The sequence below is a fragment of the Micropterus dolomieu genome, linkage group LG02 (assembly GCF_021292245.1).
Source record: "Micropterus dolomieu isolate WLL.071019.BEF.003 ecotype Adirondacks linkage group LG02, ASM2129224v1, whole genome shotgun sequence".
In the NCBI taxonomy this organism is placed as follows: domain Eukaryota; kingdom Metazoa; phylum Chordata; class Actinopteri; order Centrarchiformes; family Centrarchidae; genus Micropterus; species Micropterus dolomieu.
Window position 1 is genome coordinate 11,560,519 of NC_060151.1, and position 25,519 is coordinate 11,586,037.

General features: G+C 41.3%; 1 protein-coding gene across 1 annotated transcript in view; it reads right to left on the reverse strand.

The window, feature by feature from the left end:
• grin2aa (glutamate receptor, ionotropic, N-methyl D-aspartate 2A, a) overlaps positions 1 to 25,519 on the reverse strand; it is a 136,174-nt gene that overhangs the window by 22,546 nt on the left and 88,109 nt on the right. The window contains exons 4-9 of the mRNA XM_046042992.1: positions 15,809 to 15,923; positions 7,712 to 7,914; positions 3,485 to 3,656; positions 2,039 to 2,192; positions 875 to 1,000; positions 442 to 671 (exon numbers count right to left, since the gene is read on the reverse strand). Of these exons, the coding sequence (XP_045898948.1) occupies positions 442 to 671; positions 875 to 1,000; positions 2,039 to 2,192; positions 3,485 to 3,656; positions 7,712 to 7,914; positions 15,809 to 15,923 (1,000 nt within the window). The remainder of the gene's footprint in view (positions 1 to 441; positions 672 to 874; positions 1,001 to 2,038; positions 2,193 to 3,484; positions 3,657 to 7,711; positions 7,915 to 15,808; positions 15,924 to 25,519) is intronic.

Here is a 25,519-nt window from a genome sequence, read left to right on the forward strand (position 1 = left end):
AAACTCCCTGACTTTTGCTGTTGGTCTTCTGTTCTTTTTTATGTGTTCTAGGTGTTTTATACGTGTTTAATGTTTACTTTGTAAACCTTTGGGTTTTTTTTCATTTGTGACTGTAGAATGTGTAAATTTGAGACATTGAGCAGCACATAAAGGGTGATGGATTCCTCTACAATGTTACTGTAGGGTGTTGAGAGCTTTAAACGCAGGGAAAAAGTCATTGGAATGACTTTGCAACAAAAATGTGTATGGAGTGGGTATAAGTTTGTTATCTTATTTGAAAACATCCGTACTACAAAATGTTATATAACATTTCATATTCCCAGTGCAAACATGTCCTCTTTTAAGTGGGCTATTACATACAACTAACTACTTACCTGACAAACCTACCACCATCCTGCCAGTCAACTCAACAAACTACCTCTCCTATTTGTTGTCCATTACCTTGTTGTCAGAAAGCCCGGTGACCTGGTCGACAAACTCCTCCTGGATCATGAAGGCAGCCAGGTTGGCAGTGTAGGAGGCCAGGAAGATGACAGCGAAGAAGGCCCACACAGACACTATGAACTTACTGGTGGTTCCTTTTGGGTTTTGCACTGGCACAGAGTTGTTGAAGACCAGACCCCACAGCAGCCACACGGCCTTGCCCATGGTGAAGGAAGGGCCATGGGGGTCTGAAAGAGAGGACATAGGAGCGAGACAGAGAGAGATGGTTTAGAGGAAGAGGAGAACATACAAACTGTAGATAAGGATACTCTCTACTAAGACATGATAATATCAGGATTTACAGTGTAGATGCAGAGCTTATCAAGACTTGCTATCCAACTATGCTGAAATGTGGCCCACTGTATGTGTGTGTGTTCATGTGCATGCTCACCTTTTCCTTGTGCCAGGTTTCTGTTAAAACCAAGAGGACTGATGTACTCAAACATGAAGACAGCCATTGCAGTCACCAGTAGGAGCATAACAAACATCATCACCCACACTGATGCACTGAATGGCTCTGAGGGAGAGAAAGAAAGTAAGAAGAGGACAGAGATTAAGTATTAATGCATGTTGGATTCAATGTTCATATTTTACACATTGCTTTTTCTGATCCATGCTCACTCACTTTCTGTCTTTCCATTAACTGAATGAATACATCAATCATCATACACGCACACACACACACACACACACAGGGGAAAGAAATGTGTGGGTAATAAGCTGACAGTGGGCCACATGTACACCCCCCCCCACACACACACGCACACACACACACACACACACACACACTCTTGCATATACACAGGCAACACCTCCTATTTGACAGTGTGAAGAGGCGTACAGTGTAGGAAGCCCTGGTGTCAGCATTCCTGTCCTCCCTCTGAGCTCACAACACTACTGCAGAGATTAAACCCTGCTCTAATGTATGGGAGAGCACTGCTGGCACAGGGCTGTGCAAGTTTGTGTGAGTGTATGTGCTGGAAAGCAGCCTGCTAAGCCCTTATAATTGCCACTTTCACAGCAGTAAATGCATGCTGCATACGTGTCAGTGTGTGTACCAGTGTGTGTGTGTGGCTTTGTGCCTGGTGTGTGCTGGCATGTGCATCTCTCTTCACTTTTATGCAGTCTTGCTGGTTGTTTGCGCTTGTGCCAGTGTGTGCCTTTGTGTGCGTGGCTTCATGCATGTGTGTGCAGGAACTTGGATGTCAATGCTGAAGCCCCATGCATCACATGAACATGATTGGGCAGCCATAACAGGGATATACACGGTCACTCAGGTTAAAATCCTGTGTTTAAGTCCCTCTCAGGTAAGTGAGTCATTGAGGCAGGAAGCAGGAGTTGAGCTAAATCCCTATGATGAAAGAGCAAGTATTGACAGCTGTGTAACAGAACTGAATTGTGTTGTCAGCTCTGTGTCTCAGGGAACACACACACATACAAACCCAGAACAAATACCATTCTACACTCACAAACCGAAAAAAGCAAACAAGACAGATCCTTCTCTCCCTCCCTCCCGAGTCCAACGACAAAGTAACAGTTATTCTGCGACAGTTACCGAGAAAGGCTGACGGGGAGACTGTTCCGTTGCTACGGGACACCATGACGCTGATCCCGGTTTCCACGAACGGGACGGAGAAATCGATGACCTCAGAACGCTCCTCATTGATCGTCAGAGATCCGACGGCCATGACGGCTTTCTTATAGACCACCTTTAGAGGGCGGGGAGGGGGAGGGTCCAGGGTTAAAGGAAGGATGGAAGAGGAGGGGGAGTGATTCAGGAATGAAGGAAGAGAGATGATTGAGGCCGGAGAGAACGGAAGAGATTGATGCAAAGGAGGAGTAGAAAGATGTGGAGGGAAACAGAGAAAGATTGCAAGGTTGAGGAAAGAAAAATAGGTAGATGAGAGAGAAGACAAAAAGGAGGAATAAAGGGAGAAACAGAAGATACAATGGAGTGGGTGAAATGGGAAAAAGTAAGAGAAGGATTATGTATAAAAGTAAAAAGGTAATGTGATCAAGAGGGGGGGAACAGGAAAAAAGAAAATAAAAATTTTAATGGTATTGTTCAGTCATTGTGGCATTTTAAACATGACCTGACTCTTAATCAATACAATAAATATACAAGAGGGAGGCACCAATAAATAACAATAATAATAATAATAATAATATAAATGTCAGGTGAACTTCAACTCTGCATTACGTCTGCCATAAAATAATATAGACAGCAGTTAAGGTTTTAGTCTTAAAATGAACTCTGGGACTGGGACCTTCAAGTTGAAGCTGGCAATTAAAGATATGCAAAGGGCTTTTCTGCAGGAGCAGCTAAGATTTGTTTACTCTCTAAGCATTTACAGATGGTGCCAAAGCCTCATAGCTGAATGGTATTAAACATTTTTTTCACCCTGTGAAAGTTTTGCAAAGTCAACACTTAAAGCTTCTTTTGGAACAGGAATATTCTGTCACACAAACATCTCTAATTTCCTCTTAGCCTCGGCTCAGATTACTCACTTAAAATGTATTACAACTTAAAAGTGAAGACTGATCAATACTCTTACACATCATTCATGACATGCCCCTGCACTTTCTAAAGTACTAATAGGCTGCTGTGTGCTCATGTTGTGCCACGTGCAAGACTATAGGGCAAAAAAGTAGTCAAGTAATCTAAACTCCGAGTACTTTGGTATGAATATAATTAGATTCATCACCACAAAACGTGCATAAAAATTAATGTCAGCCAGTCACATTAACATTTTAGTGGTTACACATTATTTCCATGTGAACTACATCTGACTTTTATGACGATATCAATGGCTGTAAAGCAGGTCCACATTTGTACTGTAGAATATAGCATGTACTGTATTTATTGTGATGTTTGGTAGCATCCGCATTTGTGTGCCATCTGATATCGACCTGCTGTCTGGATCCAAGGTTTTTATTGAGTGAACTCTTGTTCAGAATTGGCAGAATCAAACACACATCCACACACTGGGGCTCGTCTTACCTCTCCCACCATCCCATTCCACACGTTGTTGATCTTCTTGCCATGCTTGCCATTGGTTACCAGGTACAGGTCATAGGTGAACTTTACATACTTTGCAATCTTCTTCAGAATATCGATGCAGAAGCCTTTGCAGCACTTCTTGATGTATGTCCCACCAGCCTCTGTCGTGTTGCTAAGGAAACACAAACAAAACGCACACATAATTAGCGGATTACTCTAAACAGCAGCTGCTCTGACCAATTATCAACTGTGGTTTAGTGTTTGTGACAGAAAATGAGAGAAAGGGCACCAAACAGAAGATTTCAGACACTATGTATTTAACATACACTGTGCTAAACTGCAGACTGAAGAAAAAAAAGACAGACCATGTTACTCCAAGTGGATGTTTTCTTATTGATTTCAACTTTCATTTCCACATTTATAAACCTTGTATCATGTGTCATTGCTCTTAGGGTTAAAAACAAACCAAACACAGTTTGCTTCTCTTTCCATTCCACTTGTTAATTTTATATGAATGCACCAATGAATAAATATCACCCTTGGGCTTTTTCACCTTTAAGTTCAGGGCTATCTATTCAGGAATGACATCAGAAGACTTGAAAAATATGCTCCTTCTCTCCTTCTACCTCTCTGTCTCTCTAGAGAAGGGGGTTTATGACGGCACTGCATCTGCAAGCCTTGTACCATCTGTGTATATGAATTTGAGAGCAGGAGAGTTCAGACACTGCTCACACACACATACACACACACACACACACACACACACACAGAAGAGTGCACATCAACTTTCAGCCACCTGGGACTCTCATTTAACTTTAAGATGTGTGCTAATTAGGAGAAGATAACCTCGTCCTTTAGTTTAACAACAACCTGGACATAAACTTGATGGAAAGAGAGGGAAAAAAACTCCACACATCCGGCCGTGACACTGCAGTTACCTTCAGAGCTGAAACTCTGTCACTTTGGAGGAATTATGTAGTGCTGGAAAAACATTAGCCAATTTGCCCCAAGTGCAAACTCCTGCGTTATCCTCACTAGTCACCATCGATCTGTCAAACGAATGTCACCCCAAGTGGAATTCTTTCCTGTCTTCAAACTGGAAAGGAATGTACTTTTTATGGTCTAACAGTTTCGCACAAGAGAGAAAAGGTTCATTTGAAAAATCTAAGCGCTGCTCTGTCAGCAGTTGTGAATGACTTTGTTTGAAAAGTTGTGCAATCACCCAGGCTGCTTTCTACAGACATTATCTGTGGCAGCTGATGGAGCTAATTTAAAATGAAATAAAGAAGCTAATTTACATCTAAATGCCAAGTGGCAACTAAATCAGTCTAATTCATTTTTAGAGAGAAAATCGTTTCCTCATTAATCTAAAATAAAGGCTTTTGCAGTGGAAAGTAAATAAGTACATTTATTCAAGGTACCCATCAACGTCCATATAAGACGCCTTTTTAATTTGTTGTATATATGCAGTTAGGTTAGGTTTGGGCACCAAAAATACTTTTTTAGGTTTAGGAAAACATAGTGTTTTGGGTCAAAATAAGTACATTACGTGGCAGCGGATGGGTTACATTAGGGTTACTTGAAAGCCCAGGGCGTCTCATACATACGCTGAAGGGTACCTTGATCGTCAAGTACCAAAGCACCAGTATTTGACGGCATAAGACTGGGCTCCAACTACATGATAAAGTGGGACAGGGATGGATAGGGACTTGTGGAGGGAATGTGATCTGTGATAATAATAACAGAAACAAGAACAACTAAGTTAAGTTTCTGGCAGATCCAGCTGCTGGGGGCAGTGACACAGCAAGCATATAGGCCAGAAATGTAATAGCTGCATTCATGAACACAGTGTACATTGACCTCACTTGGCCACCTTGTTTATCTTTTAGATTTTACAGTCTTGTTCCTATCCTCACACTCTTCTCACTTTATACTTATATGTATATTCATGTTGTTATTTACTATTATTATTTAAATGGTGTTTTATTGTGTGCTTCTTTTCTTGGTTTCATGATTACTATTACCTGCACCGGGACCTGAGTATCTCATTTCATTCCCTTTTACATCATCTGGAATGATAATAAAATATCCTTATCCTTACCCTACCCATTTAGGGAGGTCATAGTACAGTTCAGGCAGTGAGAGCATGTGATGGGAGGCTGGTTGTGAAGTTGCCAGGCCAACTTGATATAGAAACACTACAGGGCCTGAGGGGTCTCCAGAGAGGGCAGTTTGGGCATGTGTGTGATTGTGTGTGTTAGTGTGAGTATGACTTGTTCTTAGGCATAGCCTGGATGAGTGAATTTGTGGTTCTGCATGCATGGATAGTCCTCCATCCCCTGATCCAACCCCTCAATCATTCCTCTCTCTCTGCCTCTTTCCTTCCCTCTGTCTATCCCTCTTACTCCAAATGTACACTGTGGATGCTTGAGAGGGAATTGCGCTGTTGGAGGAAGGAATGCAACCAAATGCATTGGCCTGTGAGTGAGTGGACATGTGGCAACAGAAAGTGTATATGTTGTGTGTGTGTTGTGTGTTTCTCCTTGGAGACGCTTTATCGTCCGCCCTACTTCACAGTCATTCTGGATGAAATTCTCTGTTGGCCTCCTCCCTGGTACCCTGTTACTGCTTAATCAGCTCTGTTTTTGTATGCGTGCGTTTCTGTGTAGTGGTTATGGTCAGTAACTTTGCATGCATGCATGTATTCAGTTGTAAGAGTGACAACAAGTGTAAAGCCTACATGCCAATCTTGCTGTAAGTGTGTCTGTGAGTCTGTGTGTTCCAGTGGAGAGAAATAATAATAATTAAATTATCTACAAAACAATTACATGCTTTGATTCAGCAGCACTCAAGCCACTCAGTGACACACAGACACACACACACCCTAAGCCACTTTCACTGTGAGTGTGTATACATTGGGAACATAATATAGTAATGGGCTAGCAGCATTTGAGTGTTAGAGAGAAAATTGGTTAGGAAGAAGTAAATCGCTGAGTTCAGCAGTTGCCTCCATTTTCAGGGGGAGGAAGGAACCTGCTGCATAGATCGCACACTGCACCTCTTCCCATGCTCATGAGAGAAGTGTGTGTGTGTGTGTGTGTGAGAGAGAGAGAGAGAGAGAGAGAGAGCTAACAGAGGAACACAGCGACAGTGAGGTGGGAAATGGAAAATGGATGATGTAATTTTTACCACCTCCTGATTCTCAAATACACTGATATAAAATGGATCTTCATTTTCTGTAATGCTTAGTCACATGTTTCCTTCATAAAAAATTACCTGTCAATCAGGTAATGTATTAGTCCTTACAGGCAAGTCATGCCACTCGGCAGCCATCTTGGCAATGCATCCAGGCAGCTATTTTGGACTAACAAGACCAGGCTTCTATCTGAATGAATACGGAGAGAGCCAGAAATCTTCACCAGGATATAAAAACTACATGAATAGAATCAGCAGGAAAATCTGATAAAAGTCGCTGAAAAAAGTTGGACGACTTTGCCCCAAAATAAGGTTTAAAAAGCGTTTTTCATGAGCGGTTATACTTCTACTGTGCATGCGTCACTACTTATGCGCATGCGCAGTCAAAGTAAAAAAGACCCTTATGTCAGTGGGACCACACATTGGCTGAAATATGTTTCCCACTTTGGCTGCAGATGATTGGCTTTCTTGCGGGAGGGGCCCTATAACTGCCATCTTTGCCATTACGGACTTTCCCCATAGAGTTATATGAGGATGTGATTGAGTGGCATGTGCCCTCTATAATACGTCTCTGACTGTATTCACTGCATCACAAAGAGCCTGCAGTGTATTTCAGTCACTGTCATTCTGGTTGTACTGTAACTGTAATATAACTAATACCACTGTATATTAAGATTTGCGGAATTTATAATGTCCATACTAAATAAAACAGTTACTTATTTCACCACAATGGATTAAAAGTCTTGGAATTCATAGCTTTTCAGCATTGTAAATGGAAAGTTGTTGACTAGGTTCATCTAAGGTTTAGCTTTTCGCTTAAGGGCAGTCAGCGATATTGTAACTGAAAATATGCTTGATAATGATAATCAGATTATCATTTCAAAAGTGTTGAAATACTTTTTTGACTTTGCCTGTTAATACACATATTTGTGTTTTTCTGGTTTCCTGCACATACTACAGCACATTGACTGGAGCATCGTCTTTGACCTGATTCTGTAAAAGAAATCACATTAAAACCAGTGGCAGACTTACTCTTTGATATGCTTCCTGCAGGGCACAGAGTTCCTCATGCAGGTACCGGTGAGCCTTTCTACGTCCTCCACAATAACAAAAGGTTTCTCCTCTAAAGTGACGATGGACAGGTGGTTGTCGTCCAGCTCAGCGTCACCGAAGGAGTTGAAGCGCGGCCACACTGGGTACTTAAGTGTCAGGCTGCGGTTGTCCAATTTCCCCATCTGGAAGAAAGGATAGGAGGATAACAAAGACGAGATGATAAATGAGTTAAGTTCAACAATATTGCTAAGATTGCTAAGTCACTCAACGCTAGAACAGTTGAATTTAAATTGTAGGCATTTACAAAGGGTGTGGATCTCATCCAATACTTTGTAATTAGTGAGCTGGTTGGGAGTCAACATCTGCCCGAAGACACTTTCTGTAACAGTAGCACTGGCTGTTGTTGGGTTTAGACCCAGGACCTCACATTGCAAAGACAGTGTCTAGCTACTCAGCAAGTCTGTTGCCCTCAGATCTAATGGTAAATAAGCAGACAGGAAGTGGAAGTGGTGGGGGAAATTATGTCCAGTGATCATAACATGGTAAGAAAACCATTTGGAGAAACGCAGTGTTACTTTTCTTTACCTGGTAATTTCCTAACTGCTGTCATCTGTTGCCTAATAACTCAAAGCAGACAGGAAGTTGAGAGGATTACAAATGTAGACACACATTAACATTTCCTTATGTTACATATGTTGCTTTTTTGGTTACAAAACACATACAAATCAGTATACATCTTCACAGACCATAATACACGTGACTGTGGGCACAACATAACAGATTAAAAGCATGGCGTCTGGGGATGCATGACAAAATGCACACAAAAGGATATACAGTATGGCTATAAATGCAATCCAAACTGTGTATGAGAAAGAGAGAGGGAGTGTGGCAGTATGATAGCACTGTGACTTTGTTAATAATTCAGAAAGTTTTCAAAGCAATGATGTCACAGATTCCCTATGGATGATCTTTACCCACCCACACCTGTCTATAAATGTATGTGTGTGAGCATGTGTGTGTAAGCATGTTTGCTTCAGACAGGGGAGGCAGGAGAAAAATGACAGAGACAACAGCAGGCAGCAAAGCTTAGCTCGACTCTAAATTATTAATGTTACAGGAGCCTGAAAATGGCAAATGCCTGCACTCACTCTTTCCCTCCATTCCAAAAGTCTTACTTTATCTTCTCTCTCTCTCTCTCTCTCTCTCTCTCTCTCTCTCTATACATATATATATATATATATATATATATATATATATATATATATTTTCCACCTAGCCTCATACAGCAATAGCACTGTAGTGTGGAGTGGCCTGACTTTACAGCCAATGCTTTTTGTGTATTGGACTCACTAACACACATAAAGGCATAAATGTATAAATGTCTAAGCCAGTAACAAATGGAGAAAGGCTAACATGCTAAAAATTTGTTTTGTGTGTGTGTGTGTGTGTGTGTGTGTGTGTGTGTGTGTGAACAAAATAGAATCATTAAAAAACAAAAAGCACACAGTATGCACCCTCACACACGCCCATAATACCCATAATATAGCCATGCTAATCTGTCACCCCTTTGACCCTAGAGTTACAGTATATAAAACAGTGGTTGTTACCCACGCACACACACATGCACACGCACACATGTTGTCGCTTAGCCTGCATGCCTGGCTAAGTCATTAACAGGCGAGCCGAGAGGAGGAAGTGAAATTAGCATTTTAATTGTTTTGCTTTGAGTGGTTTTCTATCCTCTGACGGGGATTAGAGTCTTTTCTTCACTTTTAGTCGGCACCACTGTCAACAGCTCACTCTACTGCCGGCTACATATATAGGTGTGTGTGTGTATGGGTAGGTGTAGGTGTTTGTGTTGGGGGGCAGGGCAGTACACTGAGATGGCATGTGTGTGGTTTCTCGTGTGTCACCATCACTCTCCAGGGAACATCCGCATTTGTCTATCTGTCTTACCCCAGCTGTTTTGCATTTCACAAGTGACTGCATGCATGTATCTACACACACACACACACACACACACACACACACACACACGCATACACACACATACACACACACACCTGTGTGTGTCTATCAAAGGGATGGGGAGGTACAGTAGTTAATGGGATTGGTAATGTAACAGTGAGGCGGAATTTTTGCATAATAGGTAAGATAGGAGTTGTGTCAGAGAAATGACATGAGAGTCAGAGATGAAAAGAAGGGAAGTGTGTGGGTTCAAAATATTTGGATTGTACTGCACAAGCAGTTTGGAGTCATTTTCTGGTCTTAGTAAGACCCTGAAGCTGCAGTTACCAGCTGTGTGTTGTACGCTGATGTACAAGGGTGTTTTAACTGTGTAACATTATGCCATTTTTTGAAGGTGCGACAAATCACTTTTAGGTAAAGTTTCTAGGAGAATAGCACTTTGTCTTCCTGATGAATTTATTGATCTACTTGTTGCACCTTTAAGTATCAGTATACACAGCAGTGTAATGTACATTATAAATGTGAAAACAGACATACAATCTGCTTGATCCATTCAATTATTAATATAAGCTTTTGAGGATTGGTACTGATTTGGTTGGAATCAATGAACTTGGAGGAGAGATACATGTTCGACTGAAAGGATGGGTTGAAAAAAAGAGAGAGAAAAGATGGGGAGGAGGGGGATGAATAAGCTGACTTCAGCATTTCTTCTGATTTCCTGCTCCCCTCTGCCCTCTTCCTTTCTGTCCCTCCTTCTTTCTAATTAAAGAAAGAGGGGGTAGAAATGAATGCCCAGAGAGGAGAGAGGATTTTCTATATCGACCCGCCGGGCCGCAGAATGCTGAATCTCCCCATATGAAATACCAGATATTACACACACACACACAATAAATAGAAAATGTGTGTGTGCATGTAAAGTGACAGCAAAGCCAGTGGGAGGTTACGATGATAGGACTTGTACATTATAACGTCTCATGGCGGCAATCTTATCGCACCATCACCCTGAGACGACTGTGGCGCCACTAAGTGATGAGGTGACATTCGGCCCCAGAAGAACTGTGTTTCTCAGAATCTTTTCTGAAAATCCCTTGTTTTGCTTTCACTGACCCCTATTCCTTTGTCTTCTCAAACGTGTCTTTTTTTAAGATCTCTCTGTTTTCCTCTTCAACTTTTCATCTTTAGGTGTGGGTGTACACACACACACACACACACACACACACACTCAAGGGCGACAATCAACCAGAACCCGGCTGAACAGACAGCCGGCTGAAATGTGAGAGAGAATGATAAAAGAATAAAGAAAAACAAGGGTCAGCGCTCTTACACTGAGCACCTTCTCAGTGCCAGTCTCACTGGGAGAGTTATCGCTGTGGCAAGTTGCATTATGGGAGAATGAGTTCCTAATAGTGTGGAGAAACTCATTCAGTCATAAAACAGTATCTGTCACTCCTGTCAAAAAAAATTATGTTGAGAAAATGGATTCTGCTCTCCCTCTCCTAAGCTTGCTCTGTGTGTGTGTGTGTGTGTGTGTGTGTGTGTGTGTGTGTGTGAAAAACAAGGGCAGAGAAAAAGAGGATGACAGAGTGGAAGAGCGGGAGAAAACTGTATCTATGGATTTAGACATCTTAAGTGGAGCGCTTTTCAAAATAGTGAGGCCTGCATCAAGAATGCATCAGTGTGTGTGTGTGTGTGTGTGTGTGTGTGCACGTGGGCTTTTGCATGTGTCTGCTCTCCATATTGTGCTTCTCCCAGCACAAATCCCATGCTGTCTGTAATAATTATTTTGTCTACTGGCTGCAAACACTGCAGCAGTTCCCGAAGCAATTTACACACTCCATCTTCTCAGCAGGAATAAAACATAACATCCTGGTCCTGATCAGTAAATACACTTTTGCCATTCAGTCACTGACGTCATACTGTAAATCTGCCATGTCATTGATTCTAAAGCTGTGTATTTCCTCAAAGCTGCACCAACCATGACATAGTTGTGGGGTTTTTTTACATGTTCTGAAAGTCCAGGAGTCAATTAATATATATTTATGAATTTCTCCACTCTTGGATGGTTCTGATATATTCAGAAAGTGAAATCCTGCCCTCCAGACTGAAATATAATGTAATTATTATATACTATCGGATATATTTCGATACAATCTTGTACAGACATACGTGGTCCCTAGAGTACAAATCTTGACTTTGGAAATCCCCTCCTTGACCAAAATGTAATTCAAAGTTTTCAGTTATCTCAACATTTTGTGCAGCCATCCGTGGTTACCAGACAATAAACCCTAATGACTTTGTTGACCTTCTGACTTTTCCTATAGAGCCACCATCAATACATTTTCTTTTTGTCCAGTATTGTGGTGTATAAGTAAATGCTTGCAAAACTAAAGACATTTCTATCAGCTCCAGCTGTACTGATGTTAATCTCCTTTAAACTGTTCAATACTAGAGCAAAATTGAAGAAATCTTAGGCTTTCCCTGGATGCAGCATCATTAAAACACATTAGTGTTTTGTGATATGGAGATCCACACAAAAAAGTGAAAAAGTATAGCATGCATGCTCCTTGTTTCTACATTCATGTATGGTGAGTGCTTACATATGCCACCCCTGGCATTCCCACATCCATCTAAATTCTTTCTTGCTGCTGTACCTGTTCAGTAGTTCCTAGATAAAAGCCTCATTTTGCATAAATCAATCATATAATGCCACATTGGATCCTGCCTTCTGATCCTGTCAGATGCATGTGCACCATTTGCTGCAATCTGCTCTTCTTAAAACAGTGTTTCGCTGAAGATTACATAATCCTCAAAGAAAATTCCAAACACCGTACATATCCAACCAAACAGTTGCAGCAATTTTAAAAGCGGCTCTTCCCAAAAATACAGCACCTAAACAACTGTGTGTGTGTGTGCGTGCGCGTGTGTTGCAGAGAACAGCAGGTGTGTTAAACACCTGTAGTTGGTTAAAAGAGAGAAACGATGCACATGGTGGTGGCTCAGTTCCACCTCGCTCTTCCCCTCTCTGTCTTTGTGTCTTTTTTTTCTCGTGCTCATTTGCTCTCGCTATCTCGACCCATCTGTCTCCATCGCTTGCTCGTCTCGGTATCGCTCCATATAGCTCTCCTCAGCCTGTCTCTCCCTCCTGTGCCTCAAGGGGACACATTTTATATTTTTAGTGCATATCCATATTTTAGTGCAGTTACTGAATTTTTATCTCTTGATCATCATGGAAGTCTCTCTCTATCTCAAAGTGTGTGTGTGTGTGTGTGCGCGGCGCTGATTTCTAGCGCATGGGTGGAAAGGCTGCACCAAAAAGCGGGGGTGGGAGGGGTTGAGGGGGGGTAGCAGCTCCCAATTATGTTAGGTCTTCGTGTCTCTCTTGCCTTCAGTCTCTTTCTCTGCACCACAGTGAAGTGTTACTGATCAATTTCACAGGCTCTCTGTTTACAACAACACACTCTACTTCAGTACACAAACAAAGGGTATTTTGTGTGTGTGTGTGTGTGTGTGTGTGTGTGTGTGTGTGTGTGTAAGCTACTTTCAAAGATTGGGTGGAGACTGTGCGGATTGCGGCAAACTAACCCGAATACTGTAATGCGCTCACATACTGCTGTGACCTGAATAAAAACCAGATTGGGTGAAGCAAAAACGGTTTCTGTCAATAACCAGTGTGGAAAGGTAAACATACACACACACACACACAATAGCGGTGACCCCTTGCCACCCCAATAACGGAGGTCTCAGGTTTTGATTAGCTGTGGTTTGAGGTGTTATCAGAGACCGCAACAGCAATCACAGATAAAGACAGACAGAGTGCACAGATTATCTAACCTGGGGAAGAAGGGAAAGAAGAGGGATGGCAGAAAGGATGGAAGTGGAAGGAGGAGTAAAGAGGAAAGGACAGAAGGTCGGAGGTGGAGAAGAGAGGGAAAGGAAGAAGAGAGATGTGAGGAAAGATACAAGATGTTATGGGGAAGAAGGAGACAAAAAAGTGTGGGAGATAGCAAGAGAGAGTGAGAGAAATGAAAAGACAAAGACATTACCATCCATCTCCCTTTCTTCCTTATACAAATCCCTCCTTTAGCCACACCTCTCTCTTTTCCCATCCTTCTCACAAACTTTTCGTCACGGCCTCACCCACTCTGAACTATGAGCGATCGGGGCATTAGATATGAGGTATTTAAGCCTATACGAGGCAGCCAGATGTAGGTATAAAGATGTATGGTTGCCATTTAAAGTCCATTACAACAGTGAAACTCAGACATTTACAATGGCCGTTTGTTATAGAAGCTTTCTCACATTAACCAGTTAAAGAGGTCATATTATGCTCATTTTCAGGATCAAAATCTTATTTACTGGTTGTACCAGAATAAGTTTACATGGTTTCATTTTCAAAAAACACCATATTTTTTGTCGTACTGCACATTGCTGCAGCTCCTCTTTTCACCCTGTGTGTTGAACGCTTTGTTTTAGCTACAGAGTGAGGCATCTTGCCCCTACATGATCTTTGTTGGGAGTTGCACATGCACAGTTTCTAGGTAAGGACTACTAGCCAATCAGAAGCAGAGTAGAGTGGGTCGTGAGAGGCCGGTAAACACGGCTTCGGTTCAGCTGTACATGTTCCACTAACCAGCTTAGAAACATAGACTGGAGCAAGAGTTTCAGAGTGGTGAGTTATTAATCTGTAACAAATGTATCTTTAATCAATAAAGTTATAACTGAGCTCCGTCTCTACATCACAGTAACAACTTTATGTCCATTGACTGCCTGGAGGTTAGCTAGTGTTTGGAAGAGAGAGCAGAGGCAGGAGGCAGACGTCTTATCAGCGTGTGCTGCAGCTCAGCGTTTTTCCACTGGTATTTTAGGGCATGCCTTACTAGTCGCTTGGCGAGCATTATTACGAGCATTTTGCTGTGTCGTCACAAGGATGAAAGGGAAATGGCTGGACTACAAACAAGCTGTTTTCAGGCAGTTCAGAGCAGTGTTTTCTGTGGGAGACGGGAACTGCCTTTGGGCTGGACTTAGGTCTTTTTCACTTTGCAAACCTATTCCATTCACAAAAAAGAGATATAACTCAATAAAAGAGAGGGAAAAAGCCAAAAAGCATAATATGACCTCTTTAAGGAAATCCATAAGCTTGTTGGTAAACGAGCTTATTGATCAACTAAGTGTACAATGAGACACAGGAGGCATTTTCAATGCTGTGTTTAGCTCTCCTCACTGGTATTGTTCAAAGGGGTCACTTGCTGGATTTAACATCTGTTTACTTAGGTGGCGCTCTTTTATCTCTTCAGCCACAATGGTTATCCCTGCCAACAACCCAGATCCTTATCAAACCAAAGTTTATTTAGTTTACTTTGCATAAACTAGCTCTGTTTATGTTATAATAATAATGTGTCAGTCAGTATCAGAGAAAGATTAATGGAAACATATTTGTACAAGAGCTCCACCAATACCTATAACTGGATATTATTGGCCATTATTATCACAGATATATTGATATTGGTGTGTATGTTGCCACATATGCAAAAAGAAATTGCAAAAACAATAACAGTAATATATAATAACAGTATTGATCATGAACACACAACATGGAAAAACATTCAATAAACAAAAGAAGCACAAACACAGACCCAAACACAAGCAAGAGCACCAGGGCCGTAGCCAGGATTTTAGAAAGTCCCCCAGCAGAGCCCCATCTAATTAAAATAATTATTGACGAGCCACAAACCAAAATCCATGAAATGTCCTTTGTATTTAAACAAAACAACAAAATAGCACATTGTATATACTCACCGTGTGATGTTCTAAATGTTGTTTCGTAGCCTTCTCTACACTGCCAGGTGTGGGAGAGAATACTAAATCCCTTTTAATTTAGACGATTAGTGTTTTGCCTTAAATAAAAAAATCAAACAAAACAAGTCTAAAGAATATTAGAATCAGCCTTAAAAACTCAACATGTGTAAAACCCTTGCACCCAAATTCCCAGAAATGCCATGGCACTGTGTCATCAGTGGTAGGTATGGCCCTGAAGAACACACAACAATATGTGCACATTTTTGCACCCACACACGCACAAACCCAGACACACACAGATACAGATCCTACCTTCTCCCACTCTCTCTCCTTGTTGAGAACAATGACCACCAGCTTTGGGTTTTCCTGGTAGCCGTCTTCTGTGAATGACAAGTCTTTGCCATCCCATGTCACATTCATCATGTACCTGAGAGTGAGGGGAGTAGAGTAGAGGAGCAGGGGGGTGAGGAGTAGTGGGGCACAGAGTGATAAGAAGTAGGAGAGGCAAGGACGAACGGGGGGGCAGAGAATGAGGAATGGAAAGAAATGAATGGGGGTGAGGAGAAACACATTAGCATGAATTACATTAGCATGTACCTAAAGCCATAGTATGTCCACACACACACACAACCACACCCCCACACACACACACACACACACTGTGATGAGCGACCCATATGGCAGGTCACATTAGCTAAGATGGAGGGCAGTGGGAAGATATTCTTGGGTCCACATAGCCTCCACATTAATCATGGCTGTCCTTCTCCACTCTATCTTCCTCACTCCTTCAGTCAGCGGTCATGTACAACAAGGGGGAGACAGCTCCTCTTTTCTTCCTCTTCTGCTCCGTTCTGGGGCCGGGCAACAGGGCACACTTCTAAATGGAACATGCACCCATGTGATGTGTCTTTGAAAAGCCACAGTGGAAGCGCTGCAGGTGAGGTGTTTCATGCTGTGTAGGACATTGTGGCTGCACCGTATGAAGGTGGTACCAATGCAGGGCACAAATTGTGCTTTTATCATTTGACACCTTGAATACTAATCTATGATAAAGACATTTATCAGACAAAAAAAGGTAAATCTGCAAATAACACGGAAATCCCTTTCATTCAGTTTCTTTTAAAAAAAATCATCTATTTCTCTCTGATCTATTCCTCTAATTCTCTGCTTGTCTGTCCCTACAAAACTTTAATGTATTATCTTTGATTGGCAAGCAATTGGTTATCAATTTAGGTCCATAATGCCACATTAACCAACACATGACATACCAGATGAAACTGTAATTGTCACTTTACTATAACTGCACATTTTCTTAAGATGCTGTTATATTCAGATCCACACAGTTACACAGACCAGCAGTTTAGATGTTTTTTATTTTGTATGTCTTAATTATAACACTTTATTATTAATAATTATAATGCATATGACAGCATATGACATCATGCATTATCCACATGTCCCTTTAAATTGCAACACACACACACACACAAACACGCATTCTACGCTTTGCAACCATCTAAGACATGAAGACAGACTCACACACCACTTTTACACACTAACTCTTCTGTCTGTGTACTGTACATTTTGCTCTCCTTTGTTGTTCATTTGGATTATTTTCACTCACTTGCATGCTCTTATTTCTTTTGACACGAGCCAGCAAAGAAAAGATTATTCACAGCATTAATACTGAGGATCTGATGTAACTCTGATGTAACAATGCCAAAACTTGGGCTGGATGTTTAAAGCTTATTACTATGTTGAGTAGGACATCCTGTAAGGTGAGTTAGTAAACTAAATGGTAGAACTGATAGGGAGCAGGCAAGGATGATCAGCGTCAATCTTTCTTTCTTAAAACACTGATATTTATATTTAGTGTTAAATTTACTTTTTAATTCCTGTGTAAAAATCCCCAGCCAGTGACTAGCCTGCAGGTTAAACTTTAATTCAAGTGAAAAGTGTGAATCTACAGCCTCTCAGTATCTCAGTTGAAACCATTTTTTTGTGTGATTTAGGTTGATAAAAGCAGTGCGGTTTTTCATTAAGATCGTGTCTAATGCAGCCTTAAAGAGGTGGTATTATACTTTTTAGCTTTTTCCCTCTCCTTTATTAAGTTATATACCTTTTTTGTGCATGTAATAGGTTTGCAAAGTGAAAGAGCCTAAAGTCCACCCCAAAGGGAGTTCCCATCTCCCACAGAAAACCCTGCTCTGAACTGCTTGAAAACAGCTAGTTTGTAGTCCAGCCGTTTCCCTTTCATCCTTGTGATGTCACAGGGATGAAAGCTAAATTCGCCTCATATAACGCTTGCCAAGCCGCTAGTCTGGCACACCCTCAAAAACACCGGTGGAAAAACATTGAGCTGCAGCACACACCTCCTCTCCCTTAGCTACCCTCCAATTTACTACTGTGATGTAGAGACAGAGCTCAGTTAAAACTTTATGGATGAAAGATACTTTTGTTACAGATTAATAACTCACCACTCTAGCTCCAGTCTATGTTGCCAAGCTGGTCGGCAACATGTGGCCTAAAGCTGAATCGAAGCAGTTTACTGGCTTCTCACTGACCTGCCCTTCCCTGCATCTGATTGGCTAGTAGTCCTTAACTAGGAACTGCGCATGTGCAACTCCCATCAAAGATCATTTAGAGAGAAGATGTATCATTTCTGAGCTAAAACAAAGCCTTCAACACAGGGTGAAAAGAGGAGCTGCAGCAATTTGCAGTATGAAAAGAAATATGGTGTTTTTTGGAAATTAAACCATGTAAACCTGTTCTGATACTACCCCTAAATAGGACTTTTAACCTGAAAATGAGTATAATACCACCTCTTTAAAAAATCATGTATATCTGAAATTCATTTCAATTAAACCCTAGACATTAACTTTTCCACATAAGCTAAGTCATGATTATGCACCACTGTCAAAACAGCCTATTTGATACACATAACAGAATTATTATTATAATGACTGCTGTAAATATACGCATCACTATCTGTTCATGTGAAAATCAAAGAGCATCATTATAGTATTGAACTAAAATAACAGGATGCAGATAGGACGGGCAGACATGAGTGTGTATGTGTCCGCAAATATATTTGGGCTGATGCCCATCGAACAGGTGGACCTGACAGGGCGTTGCTAGGATACGGGCACGGACTGGAGTGTATACTCTGCAAGATGACCCTAAACAAACCCTGAATGAACATCCCTGCGCACACACACACACAGAAACACGGACAATTACTTTGCCCACCTCAAGAATTCTCCACCTAATGTTTCCTCTCCCCTGTAGCACTGAGATCATAGTAAAGTGATCCAATTTCTCTCACTTTCCAGCCTCCATTATATCAGTAATCTCTCTATTCATTAGGGGGGGCGAGGAGTGGGTGCGGAGGTGGTACGAAAGCGGAGAAGGAACACCCGAAAAAAGTGAGAGAGAGAGCATAAAGATAAGAGAGACGGAAAGAGGAGAAGCATGACAAGAGAGGAAGAGGACTAAGCCTCGACAGAGTTAGGATAAAAATATCTCCTGTGTTATTTTTTCCTCCCTTCCTCTTATTTTGGAGTAAAAGGGGGTTTGCAATTGGAGGGGCGCACTGCACCCAGCACTACACGTTTATTGCAGCAAGCAAATAAGAGCACAAATATACACTGCATTACAGCAGCCAGGGCCAAACACAAATGCAAAAATATCCATTTAAGCTGTTTTCTTAATCCTGCACTCGTGAACAATGAAGAATAATTTTGTTAATTATAAGAATCAATGACATTACCAAAGCTATTGAGCATTTTCTTATACAGACCAGATTTCACAACAGCCAATCTTTCTTTCTGGCAGCGGTACTATGTCCTGTCCTGTCAAAGGCTGCATTTAGACAGCAGGCCAAAGTGACCTAATTAAATGTTTTGCCCTTAAGTGACTCAGATCTGATTTTTTATAACAATGTGAACAGCCCAAGTTACACAAAATCGTTTACAGGTCAGATATGGGCCACTTTCACATGTGGTCCAAATCAGATTCAGGTCAGATTTTTTGAAATGCGACCCTAAGTCTGGACAGTCAGATGATATTCATGTGACTTTCCAACCCGTTCTCACTCCCCGACTCTACACATATGGACATTTGGTCAAAAACCATCAGCGTCAGTTTGTAACGCGCTGGTTACATAGTTCATAGTTAAAGCTAAAGGGGTATCCAGGGCGTTAAAAAGCGACGCCAAAGGGCCTTGACCAAGCGTCAAAATGTGACAAGTCGGGAGTGAGAATGAGTTTGTCTCTGACGTCATTCTATAGCGACCGTTGTCACAGTGTTGCGTCACATGCATGGTTCTTGTCCAATCGGAAACAGTAGAGAGAGAGAGAGTTATAGGGCTTATACACGTCCTGTGCCAGAAACTGTAATCAATGCAATGAAAAGGACACAAAGTTGTGAACATGTGTCATAATTTGGAAGAAATACAGGAAATCAGAAGAATTGTGACCTCGGGAGGAAACCAGGAGAGGGCATTGAAAAATGGGAGGCTACAATGAAAATGGGGAGGGTATGAGCTAACCTCTGTTTACCTCTGTTCGATTTTTCTTTTGTGCATGCAGGTTACTTTCAGACTGTGGCCAGTTCCCAATAGAGTCTGACATGGGCCACATTTAAAAAATGATATGAACAGTTAATTAAAAAAAATTGGATCTGGGCAAAAAAAATCTGAATTGAGCATTATGGCTTCTGAGTTGCTCTGGATGTGCGCATGTTTATAAAGGCCATCCTTTGTGATAAGAACTCTACATTCTACATTTTATCTTAAGAGACTTTACTGTAGGGAAAAGAGTCTCTGCAAAGATGTTAAAATGAATTGTATAATGTGTACATGGCCGGATTTACTAACACCCCGAATAAAGAGTACTAAATTGCGTGTGCATTCTAAAAAATTGCACGTGTAATTGTAATACCTGTTATGGGTGATTAACTAAGAATTATCGCGTAGATGGTGAAACAGGTGCAAACACAATGGAGGTGGCAGTATTTAAATTAGGGTTTTGCATGTTTTAATGGTTTCCGCCATGGAGAGTCGGGAAGGAAAGCAGCCACTGTGTAAAAACCTTGGTTTATTTCATTCAGTGCTTCCCAAGTATGTGGAAATTGTATGTAACGCCCATCCTGGCTAAGATTGCACTACGTAGTTGGGACAGCACACATGAAAAACTGCTTTGGGAAACCCCAGCAGAAACAGATACAGTATGCTGGAATGACCCAGACGTGAGGACAGGGTGCGAACTATGGGGGAGTCAGGGGGAATAAGACTTGAGCTCCCCTAAAACATTTGTGAAATTTTGGGGGTTCTGTAAAATATTGACAGTATGCTTTTTGACTCCATATTTCTGTATCATCATGGATCATGCATAAAATCAGCTGCTTCATCCAGTCAGAGGGAACGATCACTGACCGTCCGCAGCGTGCCTGGTTGCTCCGCGATCTCCTGGCAACTGGCCCTGTATGCCCCAACGCCCCATTCCCTCTCCGATACTTACAATGGGGTGTCACTATTACGACCAGTGTGAACAGTTGGTGATCGTTACCCCTTGCTGGATGAATTTTACACATGATCCATGCACTACTGCAGCTGGGGGCTCTCCGCAGCGCCACGCGACTCTCTAAATTCTTCCTTCTCACGTAGAAAAGAAGTCAGGTCGAAACAACAACAAATGTTAATACAATAGTGTTGCCAAAGTTTCAAGGAAAATACAAAAATACAATTAAATTCATATAGTTCATCGAATAAATAAAATATAATAATTTTATTTCTATATATTGGATATAGAATAATATTATATATATATTATATTATAATATTTTTAATTTCTTTTATTACGCCTGTGTCTCCTCACAACAATAACAGCAGCCATCTCAACACTTGGTGGTTTGCACCTTCCTTTCAAACGTATACAGATGCGGCTGCACTCACATGAAATTGCTTTTAGTCTCGTTAGATCACATTGCATGTAGTAAATAAAGGTATTTGTATGTTACCCTCCCACTACTTTGCACAATAAAATTGAAACGTCCCTAATTGCATATTCATTAAGGCAAAAGTAGTAAATGAACAGGCGCTATCTTGCACTTTTGAAAGACGTCATTCTCCGTGCACACCATTAGTAGATCAGCTTACATGGTAATTTGCTGGTGATATCAAGTTTGCACAGTTTACATGTTTTTACTCACACAAACCTTTAGTAAATCTGGCCCAGTATAGTGTATGTGTGTGTTTGTGTGTGTGTGACATGTGTTAAGATATAGAGGTTTATCCCTCGTCAAGACAAGGATCAGTCTGAGCAATGATGTATACTGTCAGCACCCATGATTTATACCAGGATCATAGACTGTCTTCTCTGTGTGTGTGTACCATAGACTGTGGTGTGTACGTGTATGTACGTGTATGTGTGTGTGTGTGTGTGTGTGTGTGTGTGTGTGTGTGGAGGGGTACACTGATAGCAGCTATCAGTGCTGATTTAGGTCTTTTAAGATGACACAAGGGTAGGTAGTCACTTCAAAACACACTCAGCCTCAGGTGGCATGTGTTAAGTGTGGCATGAATGATGACTGTACAAGGTGAAGTAGATGTTAGCTTTGCAGTGTCTGCCCCTCCTGTTGTCCCTGGTGTATGTGCATGTTTGTGTGTAGATTATGTTTGTGCAGTTATTTTTTCTGTGTGTTTGGAGCAGTACAAGATTAATGCTAACAATTAAATTTTGTCTTTTCCAAGCTTACAGCTGCACCATAAAATGCAACACGTCCACACAGCGACTTCAGCAGGACTTCTTTTGTTGCACAAAATAGGATTTATTTGTGTATTGGCTTGGGATCCTTTATGCTGTAGCTGAGTTGAGTGAGAGTGAATATCATGGGTTTTCTCCAATGTGCAAATCCCCTACACAACGTTGGAGCACCTTCCTTAGATAGCCTTACCTCAGATGAAAAATTAATAAACCTCCTGTGCAATGGGATTTGCAGTAGTTCACATCGCGACTAAACTCCCTTCATATCTTCTGCTCAGCTGTCCCATCTCTGCCTGTCTCTTCACGCTCTTCATTTATCTCTGAGATGTAACGCACAGTCAGTCAGTCATCTGCTATTCCTGCTTAATAAACACAATACCGACAGCTGTTTTGCCCTACAAAGCCAAAATGCAGCAACAACATATCAGGTCAAAACCAGAATCTTTCTTTTGAGATCTTTTTGACAACACAGTAGCTAAATCAGACCAAAAAGGAGGCAAAGTTTACACTAGAAAGACTAGTCCTCCTGCTAAAAGCTAACTAGATGCCCTATAGGTTGTCCAAAATGACTTGTTTCCCTTTATTTTGTATATGTGTGTGTGTGTGTGTGTGTGTGTGTGTGTGTGTTCAGGATAAGCATCAGGAACTTGAACTACAATTAGCTCATTGTTTTAGGTTTAAAACAGAGGTATCCACTGCTGCTTTGCAATGAACTTCTTATGTCAATAATATTAAACAGTTTTTTGTACACTCACACACAGACACACCTGTAAATGTACAGATTAAGTTCTTCTGTTACACGCATGGTTACCTGCAAGGCATGCTAATACTTAAGCTGACAAGAGAGATTTTCATGATTGCAGATATTCTCACTCATGCCCACAGGTATTAGCGACTCTGTCTACCCAACTCCCCCTGTTAGGGTGCATTCTTTCTTTTAGAACTCTGTCCAAAGAAAACCTGTTTCTTATTTGGTAATCATGCATTTTTGCTTACTTCCTTATTGTGTGATTACACTCCAACACAACACAGTGAAGGTTACATACAGTAATATACACACTACATTAAACACAGCAGTTTATTTAATGGGACTACCCCCTATAAATTTTCCCCACATCTAGTGAAATATTTGTCAGGTCACATCTGTCAGAAGTCGCAAGGGAACTGCAAACAGAAATTTACAGTATGTCTGGCAGGACGTATGGAATAATAAATTAACACACATTTTCACACAGAGGTAGTTAGCAAGTCATTATGCCATTATATATCTATCTATCTATCTATCTATCTAGAGAGAGAGAGAGAATCATTATGTATTTAGTTTAAACATACTACTCTACAAGCTTGATAATTGTTTAAGAACTTATATAAAATGTGCTGCATTTGTCACATGCATCTTTTAAAGCACATGCACATGAGGCAATGTCTCTGCACAGCTCACATGACAACAGCCTGGGTCTCAGTCTCAGTATGTGTGTATGATGTGTATGCGCGTACACGTGTATTTCCTGAGTTCTGACCCTCATATATCAGGGCTAGAAACTGAAATTACCTGTCAGAACAAACTACTACCAACACGCCTTTCACACACACACACACACACACACACACACACACACACAGTCACTCACAGACAGACACGTACACACTGATAAATAAGTGCTAAAGTCTTTTAAGGGACACTGTTCACTACAGCAAGGTGAGTGGTACACTGTAAATCTGTCATGGCAGAACATTCTCTAAAGGGGGGGGTTATTTCTCTAGTATTTCTAACACGCACACGCGCAAGTGCATGCACAAGCACACACACTCACACATGCATAAACCCACAGCATATTTTATATGGAGCCCAAGTTGTTGCTTTGCCTGACTGCTGCGCTGGTCATTTGTCTCCTATTGTTATTTAATTTAATATTTTCAATTCCTCTGCAAAACATATTCATCTTGAATGTGTCACAGTGGATTTATCATTACAGCTGCCACAGGCAACGTGAGTGAGGTAAACCTATACTACACGGCCCTTGTCAGACTTCTGGGATATCAACACCACCTATTAATATTATTCTCTTCAAAACAAAAGTTTTGTTCTAATGTGACATGTGGCTCACTTAAGGACAGAAGCAACATCCACCCTGAATCAAATTGTCACAAATCACAGTTGAGTCTGAGAGGCATTCAAGTATGGAAACACAGACTTCAAACTGAATGCCAGATGAATAGGTAATGCTGTTATTTACATCTTAACAATAAAGCAGTGAACCCACTGAAGAACTAAGGAGAAGACAAGGATAAAACACTATAAATACTGCAGTATGTATACATTTGTACATACAGCCTATCTGCTCACCTCAGTAAGTGTGAGCGCCGGCCGTGTCCTCTTACCTCCCCTGACAGCCTTTGATGGTCTAACAACCCACATTGGCCCGCTGCCCCGACCTAGCCTTGACCAATCATGTTTCTCGTGTCTTGGCCCTGAAGCCCTATTGGCTGTGCTCTCTCACCCACAACAAAGCCATCTGTGGTCACCTCATAACCTGGGTAACAACCTGAGGCAACAGAGCATGCTGGCTCTGGATATTTGGTAATTCCCTTTGGTGTATCTGTGTTACCTGACAAAACAAGATTAGTGTGAAATTGGTATTTAAAGTCCCATAGATGTTGTTACCCCAGAAAATTACCACCATTTATGAGTGGGGGCTCCTAAATTTTGATGCTGATCAGTGCCAGTAACTCTTCTGTTGCCTCTGTGACCACTGAGATTTCAAGCTGTCTAAACAGGCAGAGTTAGCTTAGTCTTGTTTTTGCTGGGGCTGCTCCAATCTCCCAGGCCCCCTTAACTATCCATGGTGTACAACACTTGGTTTGGTTTCTGCAGAGCTCAAATAAATTCTTGTTGAAATGTGGAGGGACTCTGAGACTGAAACATGTTCACTACTGGTGCAAATTGGACAGGACATTAGGTGGGCAGATAAGCACCCTTTGATGTAACGTTAGCCACAATAAGCCAAAAGAGTTTCTGGTTGATTTATTGACCAAGTACATAAAAATGTTTCAGGCCAGTAAAAATTTATAGACAGCTGCTGCAAGCTGGCCTCAGAGGAAAATGTTACACTTCAATCTCGATTTACTAAACTAGTTTAGCAGAGGAAATAACTGGGACTTAACTAGATCTAAAAAGGCCCTTGTTACACAAAAGAGAAAATACCATCTCCTCTTTTTTTCTCTCTTTCTCTCTCTCTATTGTCCTCAATGTGTGCTC